The following is a 25,425-nucleotide window of genomic DNA, read 5'->3' as shown; positions in this document are numbered from 1 at the left end:
AGGTATTAACAACAGAGCCAGAAACCACTGCCACGTCGCTTGAATGCTTCATTAAACTCTATTTATCTTATGAGAAAGAGAATGCAAGCATATTTTTCTATAAATTGAGCGAGACGGTTTGTAAATAGTATGCGCTTGCAGATGCCAATGCAAGTTTTACATTTTTTAAACATATTTACTGTTAGGAGAACTTAGTAAAGTCAACATGGAACTGCATTCATAACCCATTTCACTCCAGTATTATGGCATCTCTGATTGAAACAGGATATGCAATGGCAAGAAGCAGCCGTTACATACCAGAATGGAGCGAATGATGTGAATGTGAGTTTACATGGACCAGAGCGTGGGGGTTAGATGTCAAGTTCACCCTCCAGAGCATCTCTACATATTGCAGTGGTAATGCTGCTTTTTCAGATCTATTGTTCAGTATTTGCAATTATTGTTATAACTTCTGTGACATTAACCAGCATTAGATTGCAGACTGTGGTAGATTTTTAATAGATAAAATAGTAAACTATATTAAACTAACCATGTCTCTAACATCTAACCTTACTTCTCTTTTCAGGCCTAACATGATAACACTAAAACGTTCTGTCCTGTGTTTTTGGATGTTGTATTTTTGCCATACCCCTTTGACTTTGGTTGTGTGAGTGTATAAATAACACATTTGGGAATTGAAACTAGACAGATGACTAAATTTGAACCTTGTGATTAACAATGAAGTTATCATTAAAACAAAGTTTGCTTTACCTGGTAGGATTAGACTCAGCCGCCGTCGATGTGTAGATGCGCTAGAACTGAGTATAAATATTATAGGCCCAGGTAGACTTAGGTCAGATGAGATAGGACTTAGTTTTAGGGAAAAATCTACGACAAGACGCAGCATCCCAGAGAGCAAAAAATATCCGCACGGCTTCTTTTTCTTTGGCGGTTGCCTCCGTCTAATGGACCGCGGCCGGCTGAAATACAAGGATTTCTACTCTAAAATCGACCAGCCATGATGGCTATGCTCCAAAGCCATTAGGGTTTATAACAGATTCTTGACTCTTGATTCCATGATAAGGTAGTTTTAGGAAATTACATTTAAATTACTTTGAAACTCTGAAGCGATACAGTAGCCTAATAGGCTATATGTAAAATATATTGAATTATTTTATGCACCAATAAACCAAAAATAATTCCTTTTGTAAAACTTACTTGGCAATAAATATGCTATTTAGCTGAATAAATTGATGAAGTTAGACTTTTCACTAATGCCTGGCTATCAGTGAACAGTGTAGGCCTATACTTTATATATTTTTTTATTAATTTGCAACCATGGTAATAGCCTATCTATCATAAATATGAAAATCTCTGTTTTGACCTTAAGGATAAACTCAATGAAAAAGCTAAAATCTCTTTTGGTTTCACAGCTGTGCTGGCAGATTTGTGAAATATTTTGTCTCTCTGCCTTTCCAGGAAATTTCATTTATGTCTTTCATTTTTTTCCAACCTCGATTTTTTTTAATTTATTTGACCTTTTACATGTATAAGGGATTAATTTGAGGGATTTATATTTAAGGGATAAATAGCCGGCTATTGATTAACTTTATGCAAAAGCCTCTGCAGTGTAAGTGCACAATTAGGAAAACATAAAATTCAATAGGGTTTATTTTAATTTCAGGTTGACTTTGCTGGATTTATAGAGCCTTAAAAGACACATTGAGTTTGGTGAATTACAAATAACAATGCTTCATTTAATATATATCTGAGTGGCTTGTCTCTTTCCTGTGTAGAACAGGAACACTCTAATGTAGCCTTCAAATGTAAACCTGTAATCCATAAGTGTGCTGCTAATCATTACTAAGAATGAGTTGATCGACGCTCATAAATCCGATTCAGTTCCAGTTCTGGAAATTTGATTTGCATATAAGGACATGTGACTCGTGGCTCAAGTTGAATGTTTCTTTTATCAACAGTATGGATGGTTTCAAGGTCTGAGTCATAATTTTTCAGAATTCAAAACATGCTATTTTGCTGAAATTCATGATAGCCCATATAAATTATGCTGACCCAAATACAAATTCCAACATTTAATTGAAGCATGTAAAAAACATGCTCTTCGTTTACAATTAATAGCCTGACACACACTGAACATCTGCAACAGCTCAAGCACAAACTTTCAACCCAGCATGAGAAATAAAAATACATTGATGAAGTTAAAAAAAAACTGCAAATATTTGATGCATGAATGAATAGTTTGCAGAATAATTATAAATTCTGTGATCGTTTACTTATTATCACGCCGTTTCAAACTTGTGTGATTTTCTTTAGCAGAATATACTGGGAAATATATGAAATTCATGGAAAAGAGTATCCCGGACATCCTTCATTTGTGAGTCAAATGGGCTTGGAGTGACTTGAGGGTGAGTAAATGATGACAGAATTTTCACTTTTCAGTGAACTATCCATTTAAATGCATCACTGGCAAACAACAGAACAAAAGATGACATTTAAATTAAAGAATGAGTTTTTTTACTCATGAATTTTGATCTATTCTTAGCACAGCTGTTTGGAAAGCATTCATATATACAAAATAAAAGCCTGCTTTGTTCCTCATTGTTCCTTGGAAATTGGAAATGTATGGCTCAAACATGTTAATTTTCTTCTGGGTTCAGTTTTTGTCAATGTTCCCTTCCATTGTTGCAGTCACTTGAAAGTTGTATCCTGCAGACCTATTCAAAAGGCATCAAAGCTGAACATGATCTCTCAAGTACAACAGGATCTGTAATACTGATGCTTCTCGTTCAACCTTTTCTAATGTATCTGAAAAACTAATTAAGATGTTAATAATGATGACAATGTGAGTAATTTACGGAATCATTTTTACTAACAATGAAGACAGTAGGTATTAGAATATGGCTACTTTATTACCAAAGAATTGTCAACAGACTGCCGAATAGTCTTCAATTATTTAATGGTCTATCATCAATTATTCTGTTTGAAGACACCATTACCTCATGTTGATGTGTATATATTTCTCACTTGTTCAAATAACTATATATTCCATGGATATTATTATGTTTTTATTCAAATGTTTATCATTTGTATCTCTTTGGCGTTCTGTTAATATGAAACAAAATAAAGAACATGGCAAGGTGATTCTGAAAGGTAACAAACCTAGACCTACTTCATAGACGTGCAGTTTTCGAAAATTAACACCTTTGAATGTTTGTCAACCAATCAGAATGAAGTGTGCAATACAGTCACTGCCATCTGCAGACATTGCCAGTTGTAATAATCATTCTGCTCCTTTCTAAAGCCTGGAAAACGTAGGCCTCAATTTTTGCCACCAGCATAACCAGCAGTTTTTCTTGTGCAAATCTCTTGGATCTACTCAGTCCTGGTAGAACTGTGGGTCCTCGGGGCCTGGGCGTGGAGGTGGACGAGAAGGGGGCGGGGCTCGCCCAGGTGGAGCTGCCTGAGGGGGCGGAGTCAAGGTGCTGGGTGATGAGGGCGGTGTGGGAGGAGGAGGAGGAGGCAGAGTCACATTGATACTCAGACTGGTAGAAGGAAGAGCTCTGGTTGGAGGTGGTGTGTAAGGGGGAGGGGTTATGGATGTTGGGGGCGGGGTTGATGGCAAAGGGGGCAGGGTGGAGGTGGGAGAGTGGGCGGAGCAGCGTGGGGTGGGCGGCAGGGTGCCCTGCGGGACAGGAGGGCATCTGCTATGGGGCAGGCTGTAGATGTGGCTGGAGGGGTTGTTGTAAAGCGGGTATCGAGGAGGTGGACAGGATTTCATACGGGTGAATTTCATACAGCGACCCTAGAGAGTAAAAAAAAGTAAAAAAATCCATTTATAAAAGCTTTTATATGTTTTTACACTTGGGTGTACTAAGCTTCTGAAAACCTAAAAAGAGTCAGTAGTTTTTTTGTTTTGTTTTTAAAGAAATGAATACTTTGATTCCCCGAGGACACATTAAATTGAGCAAAAGTCACAGTAAAACATTTATAATGTTACAAAATATTTCTATTCCGAATAAATGCTGTTCTTTTGAACTTTATATTCATAAAAGAATCTTGACCAAAAAAAAATGCATGACGTTTTCCAGACTGGAGTAATGATGGTGAAAATTCAGCTTTGATCACAGGAAAAAAATACATTTTAAAATTGTAATGATATTTCACAATACTGTATTTTTTTTATCAAATAAATGCAGCCTTGGTAAGCAGAAGAGCCTTTTCAAAAACATTAAAAAAAACCTTTTGAACGGTAGCATATAATAGTTTCTGTTTTCTAACATCAGAATAAGCTGTTTTTGCACTATTACTATTCAAAGCATGTTTTTAGTAGAACAAACTCTTATTTTAAAAGATCAAGGAAAAGAGTTTAAGAGTTTCTACTTGTTTAAAAGCAGTTTTTTTTTCCCACAGTATGGCTCTGAATAATAAAGATGCCATTCGTGAGATGAATATAGCCCAGTTTTGTGTAATATAATTCAGTGCAGTTAAATTTTGCTTTAAAGTATCAACAGAAGCTCTTGTTTCCCTGTGAAGATGCAAAGCAGGCCAATTGCTTTAATTTAAAAGGCCATTTGATTTCTGTCCAGCGTTTTTGTTCTATTTACCACAGCAGATCAGACACCCTAAACCCCCCCCTCTGTGCATTCCTCTGAGGGAAAGGGGAGGGTGGTTGATGCTTTAAGCAGACTATGGTGCATTCCTTTAGGCAGAAGGAATATTAGCAAACTGGTCCTATTGGTCTGAACCAATCCCAGAGTCCTGAGTACTTTCACTCTGCCTCTGTTTCTGACTGCACTTATTGCAAACAGCTGGCCTCCTTTCATCCTCAGTATACCTCACATTGGTTTTCACGTGATCCTCACAATCTGCCTGCAACATTTTAAACAAGAATAGATTCTGGAAGAACCCAGAGGTCTGCTTTTCTGGGCATTAACTACTATTACCTCCTTATGTGGAAACAGATTCTGCCTTTTAATGTAGTGTTTTTCTAACTTGTCAGACATAAGCAATAAGCACAGCTGAGTATATATATTAGGGGTGTAACGATACTCTCATGTCACGATTCAATACATATCACGATACTGAACTCATGATATGATACATTTTTTTACTGTTGATTAAAATGCTAAATTTTATATTACATTGTGGGTGTAAATGAATAGGCTTGGACTTGGCCTGGTAACCCAATGCACAGGACAATATTGACACCAGAATAAAAATATTGATGATTCTGAAGCTGAAAATACAGAATTATTTTAGACGAATATGCTTGCAATCAATCTGTCACTGACAGATGATGTTGTGTCAATTCTAAAACTGTACATACATTTCTTTCATACTTTAGACTATATACAGTGAAATTCATTTATAAATAAAATAATTTTTTATATATAATTCAGAAAGTAAAAAAAAGAAGCAGGAATGAACTATATATATATCCTATATTGGATATTAACATCCAATAGTGTAAATCGCGGCAGCAGCTTCAGGTTGGTAGTCCAAGGCATTGTTTTTTATCTTTACTTCCGGGGTTCTTCCCACCGGAGCCTCACTTTCGATTTCAAAATGGCGGCTGCGTGAAATCAGCGTATAGTAGTAGTATGTAGTACTGACACTAAAAGTCTGAAAACTTGATTTTTTTTCTCACAGTCATTTTTATTTTGGGTGAACTATACACAATAAATATTGTCACTATCCACGGTACACATTGTTGCATTTTTGTATTGCGATATATTGTGACACGATATATTGTTACACCCTTAATATATATTTATATATATGCTTAAGCCACAAACTGACAAAATATCTGCAATTTTATGGAGCATTTGTGTAATGCATGACACTATTTATCACCTTCTCTCCAGGTTGAGGTCTCATCACGGATACACGGTCATATCCTCTCCTAAGCCAAACCCACAGGGCATCCAGTTTCCCCTGAAAGATTCAAACACAACAGCGGTTCAAGGAGATCAACACTTCAGAGCATGCTGCTGGGAAATTCAAGCTGCAAAACACACTTCATCAACAAAGCAAAAGTGATTGTCAGGGTAATCTGTAACTGACTACCCAGAGCCGTGCAAAGAGACATAGGACCAAGGTACTTCATTTACATTCATTTTATGCAGTGTTAATTAGTTTCTAAGTTTCTAATTTCCTGTCTGGATCAAAGAGATATAATAAGTGGAACAGCAATGAGAAAGAAATGCACTAATTAATAATCTAATTGTAACACCTAATTGACTGACTCTTCACTTTGTATTTTCAACTCAATGACGTGTCAAGTTTCTCATTATTTGGCAGTAAAATAAACTGCGTAGGATGTAGCAGACAGATAATTTCACCTGTTACTTTTCTCAGATATTGAAGACTAGGAGTGCCACACAAATAAATCAAGTATCAATGTATTTAATAATAATAAAATGTCACTTTCAAATTGATAAACAAACAATTAAATTGATCAATCTTCAACAACATTTGCCTTTGTTGGTGGCCAGTGTGTGTCCAAGGAACATGTCTTAAATTCATTGATTGTTTCCACATATAAAGGGTCCAGTTGCATTTATTTATTTATTTTTTTAAACTTGATTAACAAGTGGATAATGCAAATTGATTAAGAAAAGCAACTGGAAATCATTTAAAATAATTAAAATTCATTTTGTTTTTATTTATTGTTACATTTAACTACCATTTTAATTTGTGAATTATGTGAACATCTGTGAACATTTTTAAATGAAAAATTCCTTCATTTTATTTTTATGTGGCAATTCTAGCCACTTGGTAATAATTGGATTATGATTTTTGTATTTTGTGGCAATTCCATTGAGATTGCTGGGATGGATTTCCATTTATAAGTCAGCTACAAATCATTAGACTTGCTTTTTAGTAAACAAATGTCTCCAATGTGACAAAACATCCAAAATAGTTTAATATAGCTCAATAGAGTATTGGCTGTTGGAACCACCAGTAACTCCCTGAGGTACAGTAAATAATTTTCTCTTAGAAAACAGTTATTAGTAACATTTGCCTCACGCTGCCCTGGATAACATCTCAGTTCATTTCTTGAAGAGTCGTGGGCTTCAATGGAGACTAAACTGAGAGCAAATTTTGTGCAGAATCACACACACTGAAGTTTGTCTTCATTTTTCTCAACCTGTTTGTGTTTAATCTCTGCCTCTCAGAGTGGACTGTCACCCAACATAATCCTGAGGAAAGAAGGTGGAAGAGAAAGAGAAAAGGAGTTTGTTTTGTTGGGAAACAGACCAGCTCTGCAAAGCTCATCTCTCTTGGGTCAGCTCGGTTCAGCGTCTGGTTTATATCAACTCTCCCCTTCCATCTGACAGAGACATTATGAAACAATGCATGAGCCGCTTCCCGGACTGGCCGAGGCCACCACAACAGCACGCCGCTTCTTCTGAGTTCCTTCCAGTCTTCCATACCCTGGCCACGTCATTTCTTGTCCACCAGACGAGCATAACGCAAGCATGACACTGTACTGGGTCATCCATAGCTGTTGTGTAATGTGTTTTTGTGAGGACACACTGGGATTTGAACATTTTTTGGCTTCGTAAAAGTTACCTTTTACAATGCCATCCCTGGTCAGTTGGTTAGACTAATGTGAATTTTAACTCTGGCCCAAGCTGATTAGAGGTTGGCCAGCAATGCAATGATGTTCACCAGCAAAACATGGTGAATCAAGAATTTAAATTATATATAAAAATAAAATAAAAATAGTAATATATACTGTCATCTTTTGTGAATTAATTCATCTGTTGGTGTAAAAAGTAAAAAACGTCTGGTGGGAATACCATCCAACGTGTCACAATACATTAATATGGACCAAAAAATGTTCGTCCAATCATTGTCATATGATCATATCATATGTATTTATTTTCCATTCCTCTGCGCACCTGCTCGCGCAGACATCACACATCATCAGCGCGTTACTTGCTATGCATAGACAGACGCGTCACAGAGGGCCTCAACCGAAACAGCATCCGCCTTTTACAGTTCCTCCTCAACCAAAACAACGAGCTTCACGCCATGTAACTATGATTATGAGATGGCAACCCGTGATTTTCTACTTTGAGAGTTCACTTTGTCTCTCGTCTCGTGGTGGTTTAAAGACTCTGTTGTGCGCGTTCATACGTTTTGAAGGAGGTCTGGCTTTAACCTACTTTTAATTTGACAAACAAAACCTTTGGCTTAAACAGATCTACCTTGATAGGGGAGTACCACTTCTGAGGGGAGATAGGTTTTCGCATGCCGTTGTTTAGGGTCCGTGTGGTGGGAAACTCAAACTCTTGCTCTGGCATCTTCACCCGCGCATTCTTGGCCTTCTCCAGTTTGGCTCCTTCATCAGTGGATCCCTTATCTCCCCAGCGCACCTGGAGTTGTGATGGACACACACACACACACACAAACACACATTCACTGCAGTGGACCGCAGCGAATGCAAGCTGTTCTTTTCTTTCCAAACACCCTTGACTTACCTCCATCCTTTTGATGCCACCAACTCCTCTCCCACCGTAGTACGAAGCATCCACTGTTGGCCACTTCTTCTTTGGGTAGCCTTCATCCTCTTCATCCTTTAGAGAAAGACATTCTTATTAAAAATTGTCGTGAATCTCGGGCTGGATTGTGAAAATGCATCTCTGTGTAAAATAAATAGTAAATAGTAAATAAATAGTTGATTTTAATTCCATGTTAACTTTCGCTAACTTAAAAATTGTCGTTGGCAATTTAAAACATCTACAGGAATATAGTGAAATATTTGCCATTACTTAAAAAAATTCAGTGAAAGATAATAGACAAAGATGATTTTTGCATAGATAATGGTGTAGTTACTTCATCTAGCTGCAGGGGCTGACTGGCTTATGCTAACCAGCCAAACTGACCCAGTTATTAGGCATTAAAGAGATCATTCAAGTGTTTGGAAGAGCCAATTACAAATGAATGCATCCTTTGTTTGATTTGATTATGCTAAGGGCGTAATTATTTATTCTCATGAACTGAAATACACTTTGAGTTCAAAACCATGTAAAAATAATCCTTTCCAAGCACCCCAGGAAATGATGTCAGCCTATACCTTCCTGTCATCTGAATTTCTTGGCTCATAAGAAATCAGACAGAATTGAATTTCCATATGTTCCATTGCAGTCTGACTGCAACTGTTTTAATGAGCTTAGGAGGACGAACTCTCTTAGAAGAACTATTTCTATTTTGAGTATTACCCTAGATTACCTTCTGCTGAAACTTTTGCCACTGTCTTCAGGGTTTAAGAAAAATGTTTAATTTTTAAAATGATACATTTAAAATAATAAATAAACTATTTTTTAAATGTAATTTTTAAATTCCATTTTAATTCTGCTGTTTTGGGAGAACTGTTGACTAACTGACTAATAGATGAAGCAAAAAAAAAAACAATTCATAAAATTGTTGTTACACTTTAAATATATTTTTTTAATGTGTTAAGTTTGGGGTCAGTAAGATTTTTTTAAAATACAGTCTTCAATTTGAATATATTTTAAAATGTAATTTGTTCCTGTGATCAAAGCTGAATTTTTAGCATCATTACTCCAGTCTTCAATGTCACATGATCCTTCAGAAATCATTCGAAAATGCTGATTTGCTGCTAAAAAACATTTCTGATTGTTATCAGTGTTGAAAACAGTTAATATCTTTGTGGAAACCGAATTTTTTTTTCCAGAATTGTTTTAATGAACAAAGTTCAAAAGAACAGAATTTTTAGAAATCGAAATATTGTAAATGTATTCAATCTCACTTTCTATCAATTCAATGCGGTCCTTGCTAAATATAATCATCATTCTTAGTAAATCTTAGAACAGTAGTTAATATATGTATGTGTGAATTGTTTTCAACCATCATGACCCATCCCTAGTAAAGCACAGTTGATCTTTCTGAGATTAAAAGATATCCATTTTGCAGTGATGAGCCCTGAGAGCAGGAATAAGAGATCAGTGTATACTTCCACTGCCGACTGTTACCTCAGACACTGCAAGACCTGCTTTAAGCTTGTGGAATTTCCTGTTTTGAAGGAGAAATCTGAGACTTGGAAAGAGGAAGACTTACAACGTGTCCAGGTTGAAATGTGCTATGGACAATTAAATTGTTCTCAAAAATTCATAAACTTGAAGAGGTAGTGGGCTACAAAAATTCCTTAACAGTGGAACTGCTCTTTGTCATGTCGTCTCCAGATGTTTACATTTATCCTAGTCCAAAAGGGGGGGAAATCGTTAAAATTCATCAACATTACAGGGTGGATTTTATTTGAAAATTCGAGACCTTAAATCACATCATTTTCTGACGCTTTCTGTCTTTTGTCATTATCAGTTTGGCACCCAGGACCACATCTGTGAAAACTTTGCTGAGCAAATGTTTGGAACAAACGTCAGCTGGCGTCTCCTCACAAGCAAAACCCTCTGAAGAAATCTTGTTGGAGGAAAAAGGTTTCATGATGAGAATACACTGTGGCTCCTACCAAAACAGCAAGGCATAGCATTGAAAATCTACATTCGATTTAAATGATCATTTGCTAGGATTCTACCCCTCTGTTTTGGCTCTCCAATCTAAGTCGAGCTGTTTGAAATGTGACTTGAGAGCTATGGCAGAGGGGAAGAATTTCAGTGAATAATGTCTTAAATATAGATCTGTTTACACAAAGCTATCACATGGCTTGAGACCAGTGTTATTTCAGTTAAAGTTTATTTTATTCAAGCAACAAAAATGATTCTTATATGGTTTTAGATTTAGTTTAAGTATAATAACCCTGCTTCAGATGACTAGCCCTTCTGACTTCCATAGTATTGAAAAAAATACTATAGAAGTCAACGAGGCCCATCAACTTTTGTTTACCGACATTCTTCAAAATATATTCTTTTGTGTTCAGCAGAAGAAAGAAACTCATACAGGTTTGGAACAACTTGAGGGTGAGTAAATGATGAATTTTCATTTTTGGGTGAACTATCACTTTAGCAGCTTCAGTTACTGTCCATTTTCATGTTAACAGCCGGACTGGAGATGGACATAAATCAGATTTTTCACGCTGGACTCCAACTGCTGACTGCAATATGTGATCTTGACATCGTTTAGTGCTCTGAAAAACATGGAAGAAAATCAAAACCAAAAGAAAGCATCTCTTACCGAACTGTCGTCCATCACGTGTGGCGGTGGCGGTTCATGGACGATCTGTTGCAAATGAAAAGAAACTGTTTTTTTTTTACAGTCTTTCATGTCACAGGAATCATCTTTGAAGGAATGGAAATTAGATTTTAATAAAAAAAATTATTTCTTTTTATCCCATCTTGCTCACTTCTTAGCAAGACTTTTTCCATGGCTCAAAATTTCACATTCATTTGCACTTCAGAAGAGACATCATAGGCTCAAAAACTGCTTGAAAACCACTTTTCAGCGCAGTAATGACTGGATTTTGGGCTCCGGTTGGGGTAACTTCTGAAAAAGAAAGCTGAGATGAGGGGCTTCAGTGCGAGACTTACCACGGTGCAACAGAGGGGCCAAAACCACCAGAGTGTGGCCATAGCGATCAGCAGCAGAAGTATCAGCAGCGCTATCGCCAAGAACGTTCCGTCGGTCTGATGGACAGAGCAGAAACACAGATCCAGGGGAGGTTTATGGTCCAAAGGAAATAAACACTGAATAATCTTCCTCATGCCACACTCAAACCCTTCTGGATGGGGTTCCACTTAAAAGTTTGCGGTGTAATGGAGTTTAGGGAGAGAATATTAATAGGAATTTATGCAAGGAGCTTTTTTAAAACAGTATCTGGATCTCTGCGTGAGTGACTATGCCTGGAACCCTGTCTGAAGTTAAATATAGTATCTCACGAAACCTTTACAAAGCATTTCAGTCACATTTCACCACAAAATCAAAGAAAATAATTTGTATTCATGTTTATTTATATATTTATCTTCTGGTTTTCAGGTGAACATGTTTTCATGAGATCACACGTTCAACACCTTAACAATGGTGTTCAGTCAATTCACATGCTTTTGGGCCTCTGTCTCGTATAGCAAATCTGCTGCAATCTACCAGTGTACTGTTGGAAAGGCACCCCACCAGAGGAGCGTTGGATTTTAGAGAGGGCAAGAAGGACAGAATATACTGACTGTGTTCAGAGGGTAGACTGAAGATGGAGCTGAGCTAGAGGAACTGCCCAGTGTAGTGGTACTGGGAGTGGCTCTGCCCAGTGTAACAGTGGTAGTGGGCTTGACACTGCTGCCCTGCAGGGTTACTGTACTCACACAGCTGACGGTCGTGATGGTCACAGAACTGGAGATAAAACTCAGGCCGTTGTTCATACTGACATGGAGGGAGGCAGACCTATGAATGAAAAAGAGAGACAAAAATGTCTGACTTGTTTTGTTCTTCTTTTTTAAAGTTCTTTTATGAAATATTTAGCTTTCATATTTAAATACATTCTGCATTTTTCCACACGTACACTGTAAAAAGTGATAAGTTGACTTAACTAAAAAAAAAATTAAGAAACCGTTACCTTAAAATTATTAAGTAAATAAACTTCATGGTTAATCAAAAAAAATTAGGTAATGTGGGTATACAGTGTATAAAATTACATATACACTACCATTCTTAATCCTGGGGTGGTAAAACTTTATAATAACTTTCATTATTAAATCATTAAAGGTGGGGTATGTGATTCTCTTTTTTGTCCATTTTTTTTTAAATCACTTGAAATCCTATTCCTAACCTACTTACAGCCACTGAGTTAGAAGCACTGAAATGAAAATTAAGCAATTTAATCATCTGTGGAACGGGCAGGACTCGAAAAACTGCAGTCAATCATTTCCAAGACCACCTAGAATCATTGGACAGTAAGTTCGTCAATCAAACGGTTGTACCATACCCCCTCCCGTGCATGATTGAGCGTCCATGTTCTTCGAATGAGTGGAGTCAGGGCCAGCGTTGGAGGAAAGAAGGTAGGACCATTTGAGTTATGTATTTTCAAAATCTGCCGGCCGTTTTGCAAATCCCATACCCTACCTTTAATAGACATTATATAATGCTTAACGGATCATTAGTTAATAGATATTCAAATAGCTAGAAAGATGAAAAAGTGCTTGTTAATGTTTACTAAAACGTACTAAGGTACTAAATGTATTATAAAGTTAAAAATGCTCCACTTATATGATATTTCACTTACAGTAAAAGACGTAATTCTGTGAAATATTACTCAAATTTGAAATGTGTCTTCTATTTGAAGATGTTTTAAAATGTGATTTACTTCCTGTGATCAAAGCTGTATTTTCAGCATCATTACTCCATTACTCCTTCTGAAATCATTCTAATATGTGACCCTGGATCACAAAACCAGTCTTATGTCGCACGGCTATATTTGTGGCAATAGCCAACAAAACATTGTATGGGTCAAAATTATAGATTTTTCTTTTATGCCAAAAATCATTAGGATATTAAGTAAAGATCATGTTCCATTAAGATATTTTGTAAATTTCCCACCTTAAATATATAAAACATTTATTTTTGTGAATGGATGCAGCACAATCGCCAATAGAAATGGACAACTTTAAAGGCGATTTTCAAATAGTTGTATCTCGGCCAAATATTGTCCTATCCTGACAAACCATACATCAATGGAAAGATTATGTATTCAGCTTTCAGATGATGTATAAATCTCAATTTAAAAAAAATTACCCATAAGACGATGATTTGCTGCTTAATATTTTTGTGGAAACTGTGATGCATTTTTAGGTAATGTATATTATCATGTAAAATCTGAAAATAACAAAAAAATATTTTTAATACAATAGAATCAACTACGATGGGTTATGCAGGGACTTCCTTTTACTGTTTCCACTGTAAATTAAAACGTGACTACATGTGTTGTTTAAATTTGATTTCAATTAATAGTTTTTTACTGTACAGGAGGCTACATATAAAATTATGAAGATGTTTTACAATGCTTCATAAGCTAAAAAGCCTGGAATAAGAATGCCTTTGAGAGAGCTGGGCGTCTTTCTGTCCTGTGTTTGAATTTGTTTCTTGGCTTGTGTGTTTCTCTTTCCATTCTAGCTTTATTTGCTTCAGCTGAAGAAAGAGTTTCCAGCAACACTTACGTTCCCTCCTCCTTCAGTACAGGCGCTGGGCAGAGCAGGTACGTGTCTTCAACTACCAGAGGCCTCTTCACTGGAGAATAACAACACACAGGACAAGAAGCAGCTTGGCAAGTGCCCTTAGGATTGATCTCAGTGATTCTGTTTCATTTTACCATGTATTTGTGGATCATTTTACAGCAGCTCAACATATAAACCAATCTGAACCACCCTTACAAAATTAGTTTCATACCGTTCAAAAGTTTGGGGTCAATAAGATTCCTTTTTTATTTAAAGAAATGAATACTTTTATTGAGCAAGGATGCATTGAATAAAAAGCTTCAGTAAAGACATTTATAATGTTAAGACAAAAATATTAAGCTGCACAACTGTTTTGAAAAGTGATAATAATGTTAATTGAGCACTAAATCAGCATATTATAATTATTTCTGAAAAGATCATATAAGGAGCCCCTAAAGGAACATGGTGATGAAAAAAAAATTAGATTGGAGGCAAAATAATGTCAATGCTTTAGCGTTTTCTCGCAAAATGTTTTGCATTCCCTGGAGAAACTTTGTGCTCGCTCACAAAACTTTTGAAAAATATGTTTTTTTTCCACAACCATGTTCCTTTAGGTGCTCCGTAATCATGTGACACTGAAAACTTGATTAAAATAGAATACAGCTATTTTTTACATTTTTTAATATATCACCAGTTACTGTTTTACAAATAAATGCAGCCTTGGTGAGCATAAGAGACTTATTTCAAAAACGTAAAAAAAAATCTTACCCCAAACTTATGAATGTCCACAAAAAATAACATTACTTATTGCTGTTTTTAATAAACAAATCCATAATAAACTAGATTTTTATAGTGCTTAATGCAGAACTCAACACCAAGATGATACAGTGATCTGGTTGGTTGCCAGGGTGTTACTATGTAGTTTCTAGGAAGTTTTGGGTGATCACTAGGTGGTGAATCCCTGTCTCAAGTAAGAAGTGTTCACACTCAAGTCTCTTTTGTTCTGTAGATATGCCTCAAATCCCTGTTGAATTGTAAGTCTATGGGGTTGTTTTGCTCATTTCCTTGTAATAGCACACCTCTTCTCAATAAACCGCATTCTTTGAGGTATTATTCATGCCTATATAGCACAAACAAGTTATTTGAGGATCTTTGAAAAGCCCCTAACCCTACGTATAAGTGATGGACATGCTTGCCTTAGCAATTACCACTTATAATTATTTTCAGAAGAAAAACACTGAAGCTGCATTGCATATCTTTACCATTGAGGTTCAGCCTACAACTGAAGGGCATAATTTTTCATCCTCTTGACATTTTCCACATGAAAAATGAGAAACTGGAAAATGTTTGACTCCAAAGCCTCATTTACCCTGGCCGAGAATCGCACTGGTGAGATGGGCCCTGCATTCCCCTGTGCCATCTGATATTCTTTAAGTAAAACAGCAGCTGAGAGAGAAGGATAGAAGCTCAGAGCTCAGAAATCATTAAGACATCAACACCGCAGCAGACCAATTTCTAGCCATTCACTTCCAAGATAAATCCAGCGTTCCAGGCGCTGTGCGTTGAGCCATTTTATTAGTTACCAAATGTAACAGTTATGCAAGAGTCATATGATGGGGAGTATAATTTACGACATACCCTAAAATAATTAAATTTGTTCACCTATATGTTTTTTGTGACATTGGTCTAACTCTACGCATGTTAATCAAACCAATACCTATACAAAACAATTAAAAACATCTAATATCCCAAACCAAAAGTCCTGGTAATATTTTCCATGGCGTGTTTTTTAATGGTGTGTAGATGTGTGTTTGTTGCACATGTGGTTTGTGTTCAAGGCAAGTCTTGTGATTTACAAGTATTGCGGCCAACCTTTCTCGAGACCATTGCAGAAAACACGGCAGCCATACTGACATTTGGATTCAATTGGCTTCTTTATCATTACAAAAGTCAAAAACAAAGCTGTCTGCATTGCCACATGCTTGAAGACAATGCTTATTTTTCTATTTCCACTGGTGAGTTGAGCTTGGCCTGGATGAATAAAGATTTCAGTCATTTATCAACTATCACTTTTGTTCTTTATCAACTGAGGAGATCATTTGGGTTAGCAGCTAATGCTAACAGAGGATGGCCTATTAATAATTCAGCAGCTCACAGCTAGCAATGCAAGGAACAGGAATCTGTCTGTGCTGTTTTTCACTTACTCACGGTGAGGGTGTTGTTGATACGGAAGCTGCAAAGGATTCTGCTCACATCGCGGGCGTGAAGGAATCCGTTCCCTTGAACCACCACCTCAAAGGATTCTGGGAGGGGAGGAAACACATTGCGTTTTATGTTATATACATGTGTCCTGAACAGAAAAAAAAAAACTTTTTAATCTAATATATAAGAAAAAAAAATCTGATTTTTGTTGCCTGTCTGAACTAGGTCTTTGCTTCAGGCCTGACGTAAGTTTACCTCCTGCACAAATACTCGAGGGCTCCACGGCGAGGATCTCTATACAGGATCTCTTCAGAATCTGAGGCAAGAAAAAATGTATGCATTTACGTTTAAATGTTTTGCATGTCATAGTCAATTTATTGTAGAGACATCCACCAATTTTGACAACTTACTGTAAGTTTTACTTGTGTGATATAAAGGCTCTGTGCCCAAACCTAGTGAGCTGGCTTTCTCTCTAGTGCATACAGTATGCACCATTCTAAAGCACTGCACACTGTCCGTGTGACGTAATTTTCGTCATCAGGAGGGTCTTTCCTCGTGCAGTCCAATTTTTTTTGTGGCCGTGCGGATGGTGTGCGTACAACAGCGCATATGTGAAGTCCACAAGACTTCACGGGCGCCAAAGGAGTGTATTTTGAAAGGCTCGCTTAACTGTGCACGAGATGGAGCGGAACATGGAAAATGAAGTATACCCGGGCCTTAACTCATGCAAACTCATAAATGACTGATTGTAGTGCTCTAAATGGGCAGCTAATATGCATCAACTCACAATTGATTTCAATAGAGTTTATCTTTGGCAATTGTGGTTTTTATGTGCGCTGAAAAAAAAGGACGCGAAAGAGGAGAATATGGACGTGGTCATGGCTAGTAAACAAGCCAGCTTGGCATGCTAATCTTGCAAATGGAGCTTGAGGTAGTTTTAAGTTTTAGCGCCATGTCACGTTGATCATTTTATTGGCTAGTCAGTAGACGTAGGTCGTAGCAGCAAACACACTTTGATATGATCATGCTAAATTTCTGACACTGTCAGAAAATGATCGCTGGCAGAACGGCAGAACCTCTCACACTGTACGACGTAGCAACACTGTTTAGGAGCCACGACCACAGAAATCGCCACGTTTGTTCATCTTTCGTCTGGGACAGGCCAAAATCGTACAATGTGTATCGGCATGTGTAACAGTGTTTTTTTTTTTTGATTAGATACTCTAAATAAGATTGAACTATTTTTTAAAAGATATTTTTTTATTTCACTGAATCGCATTATCAGATTGCCTTTTCAGTGAATGATACATGCAACGCTGCCTTAGAATTTGGCTAAAAGACGCCATGCTTTTTGTCTCAAAAGTGCACGGAACAGCTATTTAGATGCATCAATAAAATTATGAAAAGAAATATGTGAGAGTAGCTGTGACTGAGTTTAATTAATTCACTCACTGAATCAATGACCCCCTGCAGTGCTTCAAAGCCATCATTAACAGGAAAGACGTGATCTTCGCTGTCGGCTATTGTTGCCAGCTGTGACCGAATGAGAAATCATGAAAATTATTCTTCTCTATTCTTTCATTCTTACATTGTACATCAGTTGCTGAAAAATCCAGATCGTGGTGACCTGCTCACAAGGGGCAAATAATTTTGTCACCTTACCTGGGTTTCATTAAAGTCCTTCACGCCAACACAATACACAGAAGCTCCCAGCTGACGTGAGCGACCGGCCTGCCATTTCATCAGATCAAGGACAGGGTTCAAAAAGATGTGTTGGGTTGCATATATTCAATTAGAGCCAGCACATGTGAAATATCAAACTATGCAAATATTATCTAGATAATAGGCTAAAAGAGACAGTCTGAGAGAAAGAAGGTCCAAGGTTCAGTTTATTTTATTAATAGCTGCTGCCTCACGGGTAAAGTCAGGGCTAAAGGCTGTTGGTGCTAAATCGATTTTTTTCATGCTCGGGGGAGAAATAATGGAAAATATGGCAGGATCTAAGGTGTAAGGTCTCACCTCTCTGGCTGCCAAGTCAAATTCATTCTCGCGCAATTCTCCATCTGTCAGAGCAATGATGACACTCGCTGTGCGGTATCCTAACAAAGAAAGAGAGAATCTATAATAGTCTATAGCAGTGGTTCCCAAACCTGTCCTGCCGGCACCCCAACACTGCACGTTTTCTTTGTCTCCCTAATCAAACACACCTGATTCAACTCATCAGCTCATTATCACATGGGTTAATGAGCTGATGAGTTGAATCAGGTGTGTTTGATTAGGGAGACAAAGAAAATGTGCTGTGTTGGGGTGCCGGCAGGACAGGTTTGGGAACCACTGGTCTATAGAACCCAGCAAACACAGAACTTTGGCACAAAGTACCCAGCCTTCTTACTACGTTGTGGTGAAGGTTGTTACAGCGTTGTCACAATGTTGACATTGAACCGACGTTCAGGGCCATAAGGTTGTGCCAAGGGTGTCTGGACAACCACTGGACGACATGTACTAGTCACTGCATGCCCTGAAGCGCGAATCAGCCTTTTAAATTTCAACCGACCTCTTCATCGAGGATGAATACATGAGTATTGTGTTTAATTTACCTCAGCTAAATAAGATACGTAATTATTCAAACACAACAACTTCCTTGTCTAATGTGACTGTCTAACTGTAGGGACAGAATAAAGTTAGCTGATAATTCATGGAGTTTGCGATGTTGTGTAAATTACAGTAATGGCTTTCAACTACGTTCCTGTGCGTTTTTTTCCTTCTTCTTTTTTCACGTGTTACTTTTGGAAGTGCAATTTTATTACCATATGCAGTTTTAATAAAATTGAATTAGCTAACCTTCTATGTCATTTTTACTCTTCAAAGTGTACACTTGCAGGTGTTGATTATAGCCTAATTAATTTCCTGTTAGGTCCATAAATAATAATAATGATAAACAATATTCGAAAAGTATATAATTATCTAACATCTGACTAATTAAAAATTAACCACAAAACATAACATGCAAATGGGGGATATCTAAATCTAGCATAAAAAATGAATTGTCTTCTCGCAGTTGCTGCACATAGACAGCAACGTTGCCATAGTAGAAATACAACGTGCCACAGATGTTGACACAACGTGGGAAGAACCTCCTAGAATGGTTCAGAGAGCAAATTATTCAATTATTTTTTGAATTTCTGACAGTAATTTCTAAGAGTAATCAATCGTACTTTTGGGTTCGTCTCGCGCAGTCTTGCATTGTCTTTTGGCAACCATATAGCGCATTTAGCTAACCGTCATCTGTGTTTAACAAGTTTCTTTGAAATGGATAAACATAATAACACGATAATGACAGTAGCCTACTTATATTCTTTCGATGTACATCCGATACAAACCTCGTCAGGCGAAAGAACAAGCGAATGTGACATCTTTAAACATAGGCTACTTTGGTGCAGTCACAAACATTAGTAAAATTTCGTGGGGAAAAAAAGTTCCCCATTGTCAAAAATGTAGAAATGTATGAAAGCTTTTTTAGCGAGCGACATTCCTGCTTGCGCCGATTCCAAGTGAAATTAATGTAGGCTACTTCGTAAATGTGCTAAATTTAAACATCGTTTAACTTTTAAGGTTGTTGTAACAGCGTTAAAAAATGATATAGCCTAGTAAGGTAACATGGGGAAAGATTCCCCCTTAAGAATAATGTGCATTCACTTTCAAACTGTAACCTATTTAGATATAAGTTTAGCATGTGAAGGATGATGATGCATCAGCCAATGTGTTATTATAGGAAATAAATAGAAACATTTAGCCCACCCACCCCTCCCCCAAGGCAAGGGCCTAATGTTAGGGTATTTCTTTTAAATCAAAATAAAAACTATAACTTTTACTCCACAAATCTAAAAACATTAATGTGTCCACAAATCCCTCATTAACAAGTAGACACAAAAAACTTTGATATTCAACATAATACAGTGTCATAGATCACTATTTTCCAGAGACTAAATAAAAAAAAAGTCAAGTCAGTTACCAGAGGAATTTGATTCGTAACGTACCGTCACCGGTTCCATAGTAGATCTGCTCGCTTGCCTAGAAAACCACACAATTTTTTTTAATAAACTGCGTTTGTTCTGATTTGTACTTCAGTGTATTTTGCAATAACCTCTTACCCTCTGAAAACCCTTGTGCATGAAGGTATCTCCACCTGGTAAGACATGCTGAAGTTCCTCCAGCCCAGCACGAATCTGATCCCTGAATATTAAGATTTGTAGCATTTTGACAGTTTTTCATGGCAATTTACTCAATTAAAAAGTATTTATACTTCATGCAATATTTGCTTACTGCCTTTTATTTAAACAAATAGTTAAAAAGATAGATACAATTCATGTTAATTAACATTTCTATTTTTATTTTTACCAGAGCCAAACCAACGGTAGCCAGCATAAAGCCTGGACCAGCATGATTTGAATGCTGCCAGCTCTTCTTGATTAGTTGGATTAACACAAATAAAGCTGACAGACTCACAGCAAGTAAAGAGAAAGAACAAAGTCAAAAGCTTTTCAGCTATAGAGATGTTGGCAGTATGAAATCACAGCATGTGTTATAAACTCTTGCCTGTCTTCTGTAAGTTTCATCAGGATCCTTCCCTCCGTTGAAAAGACTATAAAGGACATGCGGAGCTGGGGGCTGAAGACAGAGCAGAATAGATCAAATTATTTTTTTATTCACAGACCATCATGCAGTTGTTGCCGACAAGCTGACATTAATAGGGTCTAGTAGGAGTTCCATTATAGCTATTCCTGCTATACAAGCTGTCATTATTCCTTAGCACTTAAATTGGCTTTGCAGCCTTTTATTTATATACTATTTCTTGGACAGTGGCAACTCAAAATTGCATAAAGTGTGCAGTCTTTGCATTTTAAACACAATACAACAGCTACCTAAAACTTTAGGTTACATAACCGATTTTTAAAAAAATAAATACATTGCAGTAATGACACTAAGTGGATCACAAATAATAATAAAACCTATACGGCATGCTGAGTTTCTGGAGTCACCTGATGAACTTGTGTGCAAGGTGATCAACAAAGTAGTAGATCTCATTCCAGTGGTGCTGTACACTTCCAGACCTGAGAATGATGTCAAAGATGTTATGCATTAAGGGTTCAGTTTTAGCAATGCAATCAACATTTCTTTTGTCGTACAAATATATGGACAATTAAGCAACACTAAAAATGAATGAATGAATTTCATTAGATAAAATATCAAACTAAGAGCCATCTACAAATAAATACTGCAGGTGAAACTAATGTTTCTTCATATTTGCTCCATATTTTCTTCATATCATGACTAGTGTTTTGGTTTTATTGGACGTACAGTAGTATGATATCAGTTACTCTTTTGTAGCATTTTATATTTCCTTTATTATTCAAAAACTAATGTCTTTTCTGAAATGTTTTTGCTTGAAAAGTGCCGTGCTTCATCTTTTTTTTTTCTTGACGAATGCCACTTGTTATTTTGACGTCTGCAGTGACATTTATTTTGTCTTCCAAATGCTCTTTTTCCCACACTTTTTTTAGGCCACTGCAAAAGAAAATCAACTACCAGGAAGGAAAAGCATTGAAAGTAAAGAAATGAACACGAGCATGCAGGATGAATTTGGCTCAGTTTTTCAATGCAAGAGGTCATATCAGTGAATGCAATCTTAGGTGTCATTTTGTCATATTGGCATTGCAAGACCAGAGGTGATAGGTCTACATTTATGACTGCTGTCTGAGACATTACATCATCTGCCAAAGTAACATACCGACCCTACTTTGGAAACACCCAACTCTTTGGAAACCGTTTAGAAGTTCACATGATTGATTAAATCCACAAAAGGATTTAGGCTGCATAGTCATATGTTGTGGTGATTTTCCCCTGAAATTACACACTCCTGATACCCTATTTAAGGATTATATCAAGATTCATTACAGATATGCATGGCAGCATGTCCCTGTCCAACTGTCATAAAAAGTAGTTTTAAAACGCTTCTGACACAGAGAATGATATCCGAGCATCTAGTCGCTAAGTTCTTGTTAAGTGGGCTTCTTTAACGGCTCAGCTTGTGTAATAGCTCATCTGGCGGGGCAATTGTGGTGGAGACAAATAAAAAAAATATGCTAAGCTTACGTAAGCGACGTTGAAGCCATCCAAAGTCAGCATAAGCTTTCCTCTGTGCACCTCCACCCCCACAAACACACCAGTGCTGCTAATTCAGTCTTGATCAATTCAACAGATGGTGGACAGTCTAATATTGTCTCTAATTCTATTACTGTTCTATTTTCTATATATTTTTCTTTTTTTTGGTATGAAGATATGGAATTGGAGCCAATATACCAGACCATTCAAGACCTATGGCTATACCTAAACTTCTCAATGCTTAAATTCAGGCAAAGACGAGCCATGCAAGGCCAAGCATTTTAGAGAACTGAAATAAAAGATGGAATTTATTGTAGTATTCAAATTCAACTTTTTTTTTTTTTTTTTTCAGTGGCCGTTATATGGATTTCTTGGAAATTCTCTGCAATACTTTACTGACCTGTAGTTGAGGTCACTATCACCTTTAATGCTTTGCAAATAAGTTGCAGTTTTGTCTGAAACCATAAGCCAAGATGCAGATCCAGGCCAAGACTTTAAGTTTGAGACCCAGACCACTGTACATTTATACATTAAGCAGCTGCTTTTAACCAAAATGACGTATAAAGCAATTTGTAAAAGAGCCACAAGCTTTTGTAATATACAATGGCTGTTTTTTTAGACATCTAGATTAGAAAGCAAAGGAGTGAAGAGGTGATATGTAGAGAATAAATCATTTTTTTCCTATTACTGCAAACTTTATTTTAAACATAGTCATTCTCTTTTAAAACATATTTGAAATTTGGAACATTTCGACAAGAGGAAAGTGAGTGTGAACCTTTTAAGGTCCATATCTTGTTAGTGTCCAAAAAGCTGACTGTCTATTTTAATGAGTTAAAAAACAGAAAATTTTGAATAAACGCTGAACCACTTGCCGATCTGTTTTTTCCCCCAAAGTAAACCCTACACCAATTTTTTTTTCAGTGTATGTGTTCGCAACAATTCACTTTTTTTTTAAATCAAGAACTATATAATAAGTATGGAAGAAAAACATACTCATACTATTTCCGTTCTTGCATACAAAAGCAGACACTGTATCAAGGATGTCAATAGAGAGTGTTTGAGTTGGAGGTTGTGATATTTTGCGATATATCACGCTAAAAAATCACGCTTGCAGTGTTCCAACAGGAAAATGAAACTTGGATTGTGAGCCAATTCTTCACAATGACCTCATCAGATAAGAACCTTCAACCATCAATAAAAAGACTTATCCAAAATCTGGGCTGTTGTCCTGCACAATGAAGGCATTGTTTTATTCTTCCTCCAAAGAGAAATCCAAATATTTAGATGCATATTACATTTGCCTAATGCACTCTTTATCCATCACAGGGTGTGTGTTTTTCACTCTGAGTCTTTTCTCTGAGTTTATCTTTGCTTTTAAATGAAGAATGTTACTGGCATGACTAAACAATGGCATACTTTCTCTGTCTCTCCCTCCCCTCGGTCTCTTTCTCATCTCCATATCGTTTGTGCTCGGATGCGAACTCTGATTCAAGACAGCTCTGAGGCTTTGGAACATCTGGCCCTGCTGGTGAAAAGGTTCAGCACATGAGGAACCCAAACAGTTCTAAACGCTCCACTCAGGAGAACCTTCAGGAGAGCTAGACAAAGGAAAATAATCCTTCACAGCCAAAATATCCCACAAGCATAAATTAATTTGTAATTTGTTTTAGTGTTTTTTTTTATTTTTTATGATCACTTAAGGTCTTCCGTTGTTTTTTTCTTTTCTTTATGTCTTTGCCAAGCTCTTTCTGGAGGTGGGTTGTTGTCCTCATAGTTACTATTTTTATGGTAAATGGCATCCACAAAGCTATTAAAAATACAATACAAAACCTATACTGCAGTGCAATTCTGTGCTTGAGGATTTATTCTGCATGTGATATGCTTTTGACCATGTCTAAATCAATGTTTTCATGCTTCACCCTCTTAGACGTCTCCGATATAAATTCATTATTTGCTACACAGAATATAAATTCGAGGTAAATGACACATTTCAAAGACCTTCAGATTACAAGAGGTTTATGCCATATATATAGGAACATTCAAACCTAAAATGTCATGATTTGCATCATAGATGGCATGAGAGACTATAATGATGCTTCAAGTTCAGAAAGTCTGAATTGCTTGCTGATGTGTCTCTTTGGAGACATAATAACTATGATTTCCTGCTTGATCTTTGGTTGTTTGTATGGATGATGAATTTATATTTATACAGCATCATATTCTCAGGTGTCATTACACTGCTTAAAGACACTCTCAAAGCTTATGGAAATGGAAACACTCACTTGTCCAGCACGAAGTAGAGGTCAAACCCTCCATAGCACGAGGACCCAGCCTCCCAGCGTTCATAGCTCTGTCCAGCACAGTAGCTGAGCCTCAGGATAAGCATCACAAACAAGCTTATGAGCAGCCTGTCACCTCCACGCCGGTCCATGGACATTATTCCAGGTTGATAACGGCAGCCTTGCACAAGTCAGTGGCACTTCCCAGCAAACCCTCAAAGCAAGACATCCAACTTTGGTGGAGATGATTTACTCTGCAGCCTCTTTTGCCTGTGATCCATCCAGGTTGGAGCAGGTCTGGAGTCCTGGAGCTGCAGTCAGATCCTGAGGAGCCTGAATCACTCCCTCACGCTCAAATAACTCTAATACTGCTGTGCTGCTGCCACAGATGTGTTTCAGGCTTCTTGAAGTGCTGGCCCTCATGTGCCCCTGAGACATACAGTTTGTTGACAGTGACTTGAGTTAGTTTGAATTCTTCATGAAATAATTTGATTAGGTCTGGTGATGTCTGGATCTCTGTGAAAATGGGGGTTTATCTTCAATACAAAGAGGGAGTGACATGGTTAGTTTTGGAAAAACGTTCAAAACAGTTTTACACTGACTCTCTCTCTCTTTTTCTTTGTTGCTCTCAACTCTCTTTCCCTGAATGGGCTTTTTGT

General features: G+C 37.1%; 1 protein-coding gene across 3 annotated transcripts; it reads right to left on the bottom strand.

The window, feature by feature from the left end:
• Positions 1-1,931: 1,931 nt before the first annotated feature.
• Positions 1,932-25,396, bottom strand: antxr1b (ANTXR cell adhesion molecule 1b). Of its 3 annotated transcripts, none has more exons than XM_084105354.1 (18): positions 24,770-25,396; positions 21,365-21,436; positions 20,922-20,993; positions 20,477-20,558; positions 20,363-20,396; positions 18,345-18,424; positions 17,988-18,056; positions 17,778-17,858; positions 16,581-16,641; positions 16,328-16,426; positions 14,127-14,196; positions 12,144-12,357; positions 11,514-11,609; positions 11,161-11,205; positions 8,490-8,585; positions 8,217-8,384; positions 5,854-5,934; positions 1,932-3,802 (listed from the first exon to the last, which is right to left on the bottom strand). In XM_084105354.1, the coding sequence occupies exons 1-18, from the start codon at positions 24,922-24,924 to the stop codon at positions 3,377-3,379; spliced, it is 2,001 nt and encodes a 666-aa protein (XP_083961480.1). In that variant the 5' UTR covers positions 24,925-25,396; the 3' UTR covers positions 1,932-3,376. The 3 variants fall into 3 exon arrangements, with proteins under 3 accessions (XP_083961480.1, XP_083961481.1, XP_083961482.1); XM_084105355.1 differs by having other exon boundaries at positions 12,279-12,357; positions 24,770-25,365; XM_084105356.1 differs by lacking the exons at positions 20,922-20,993; positions 21,365-21,436; positions 24,770-25,396 and adding an exon at positions 20,724-20,789.
• Positions 25,397-25,425: the final 29 nt, after the last annotated feature.

This window comes from Abramis brama, assembly GCF_963993115.1.
Source record: "Abramis brama genome assembly, chromosome: 25".
Classification (NCBI taxonomy): domain Eukaryota; kingdom Metazoa; phylum Chordata; class Actinopteri; order Cypriniformes; family Leuciscidae; genus Abramis; species Abramis brama.
The sequence above is the reverse complement of the archived record's forward strand: the minus strand, read 5'-3'. Positions and strand labels throughout refer to the sequence as shown.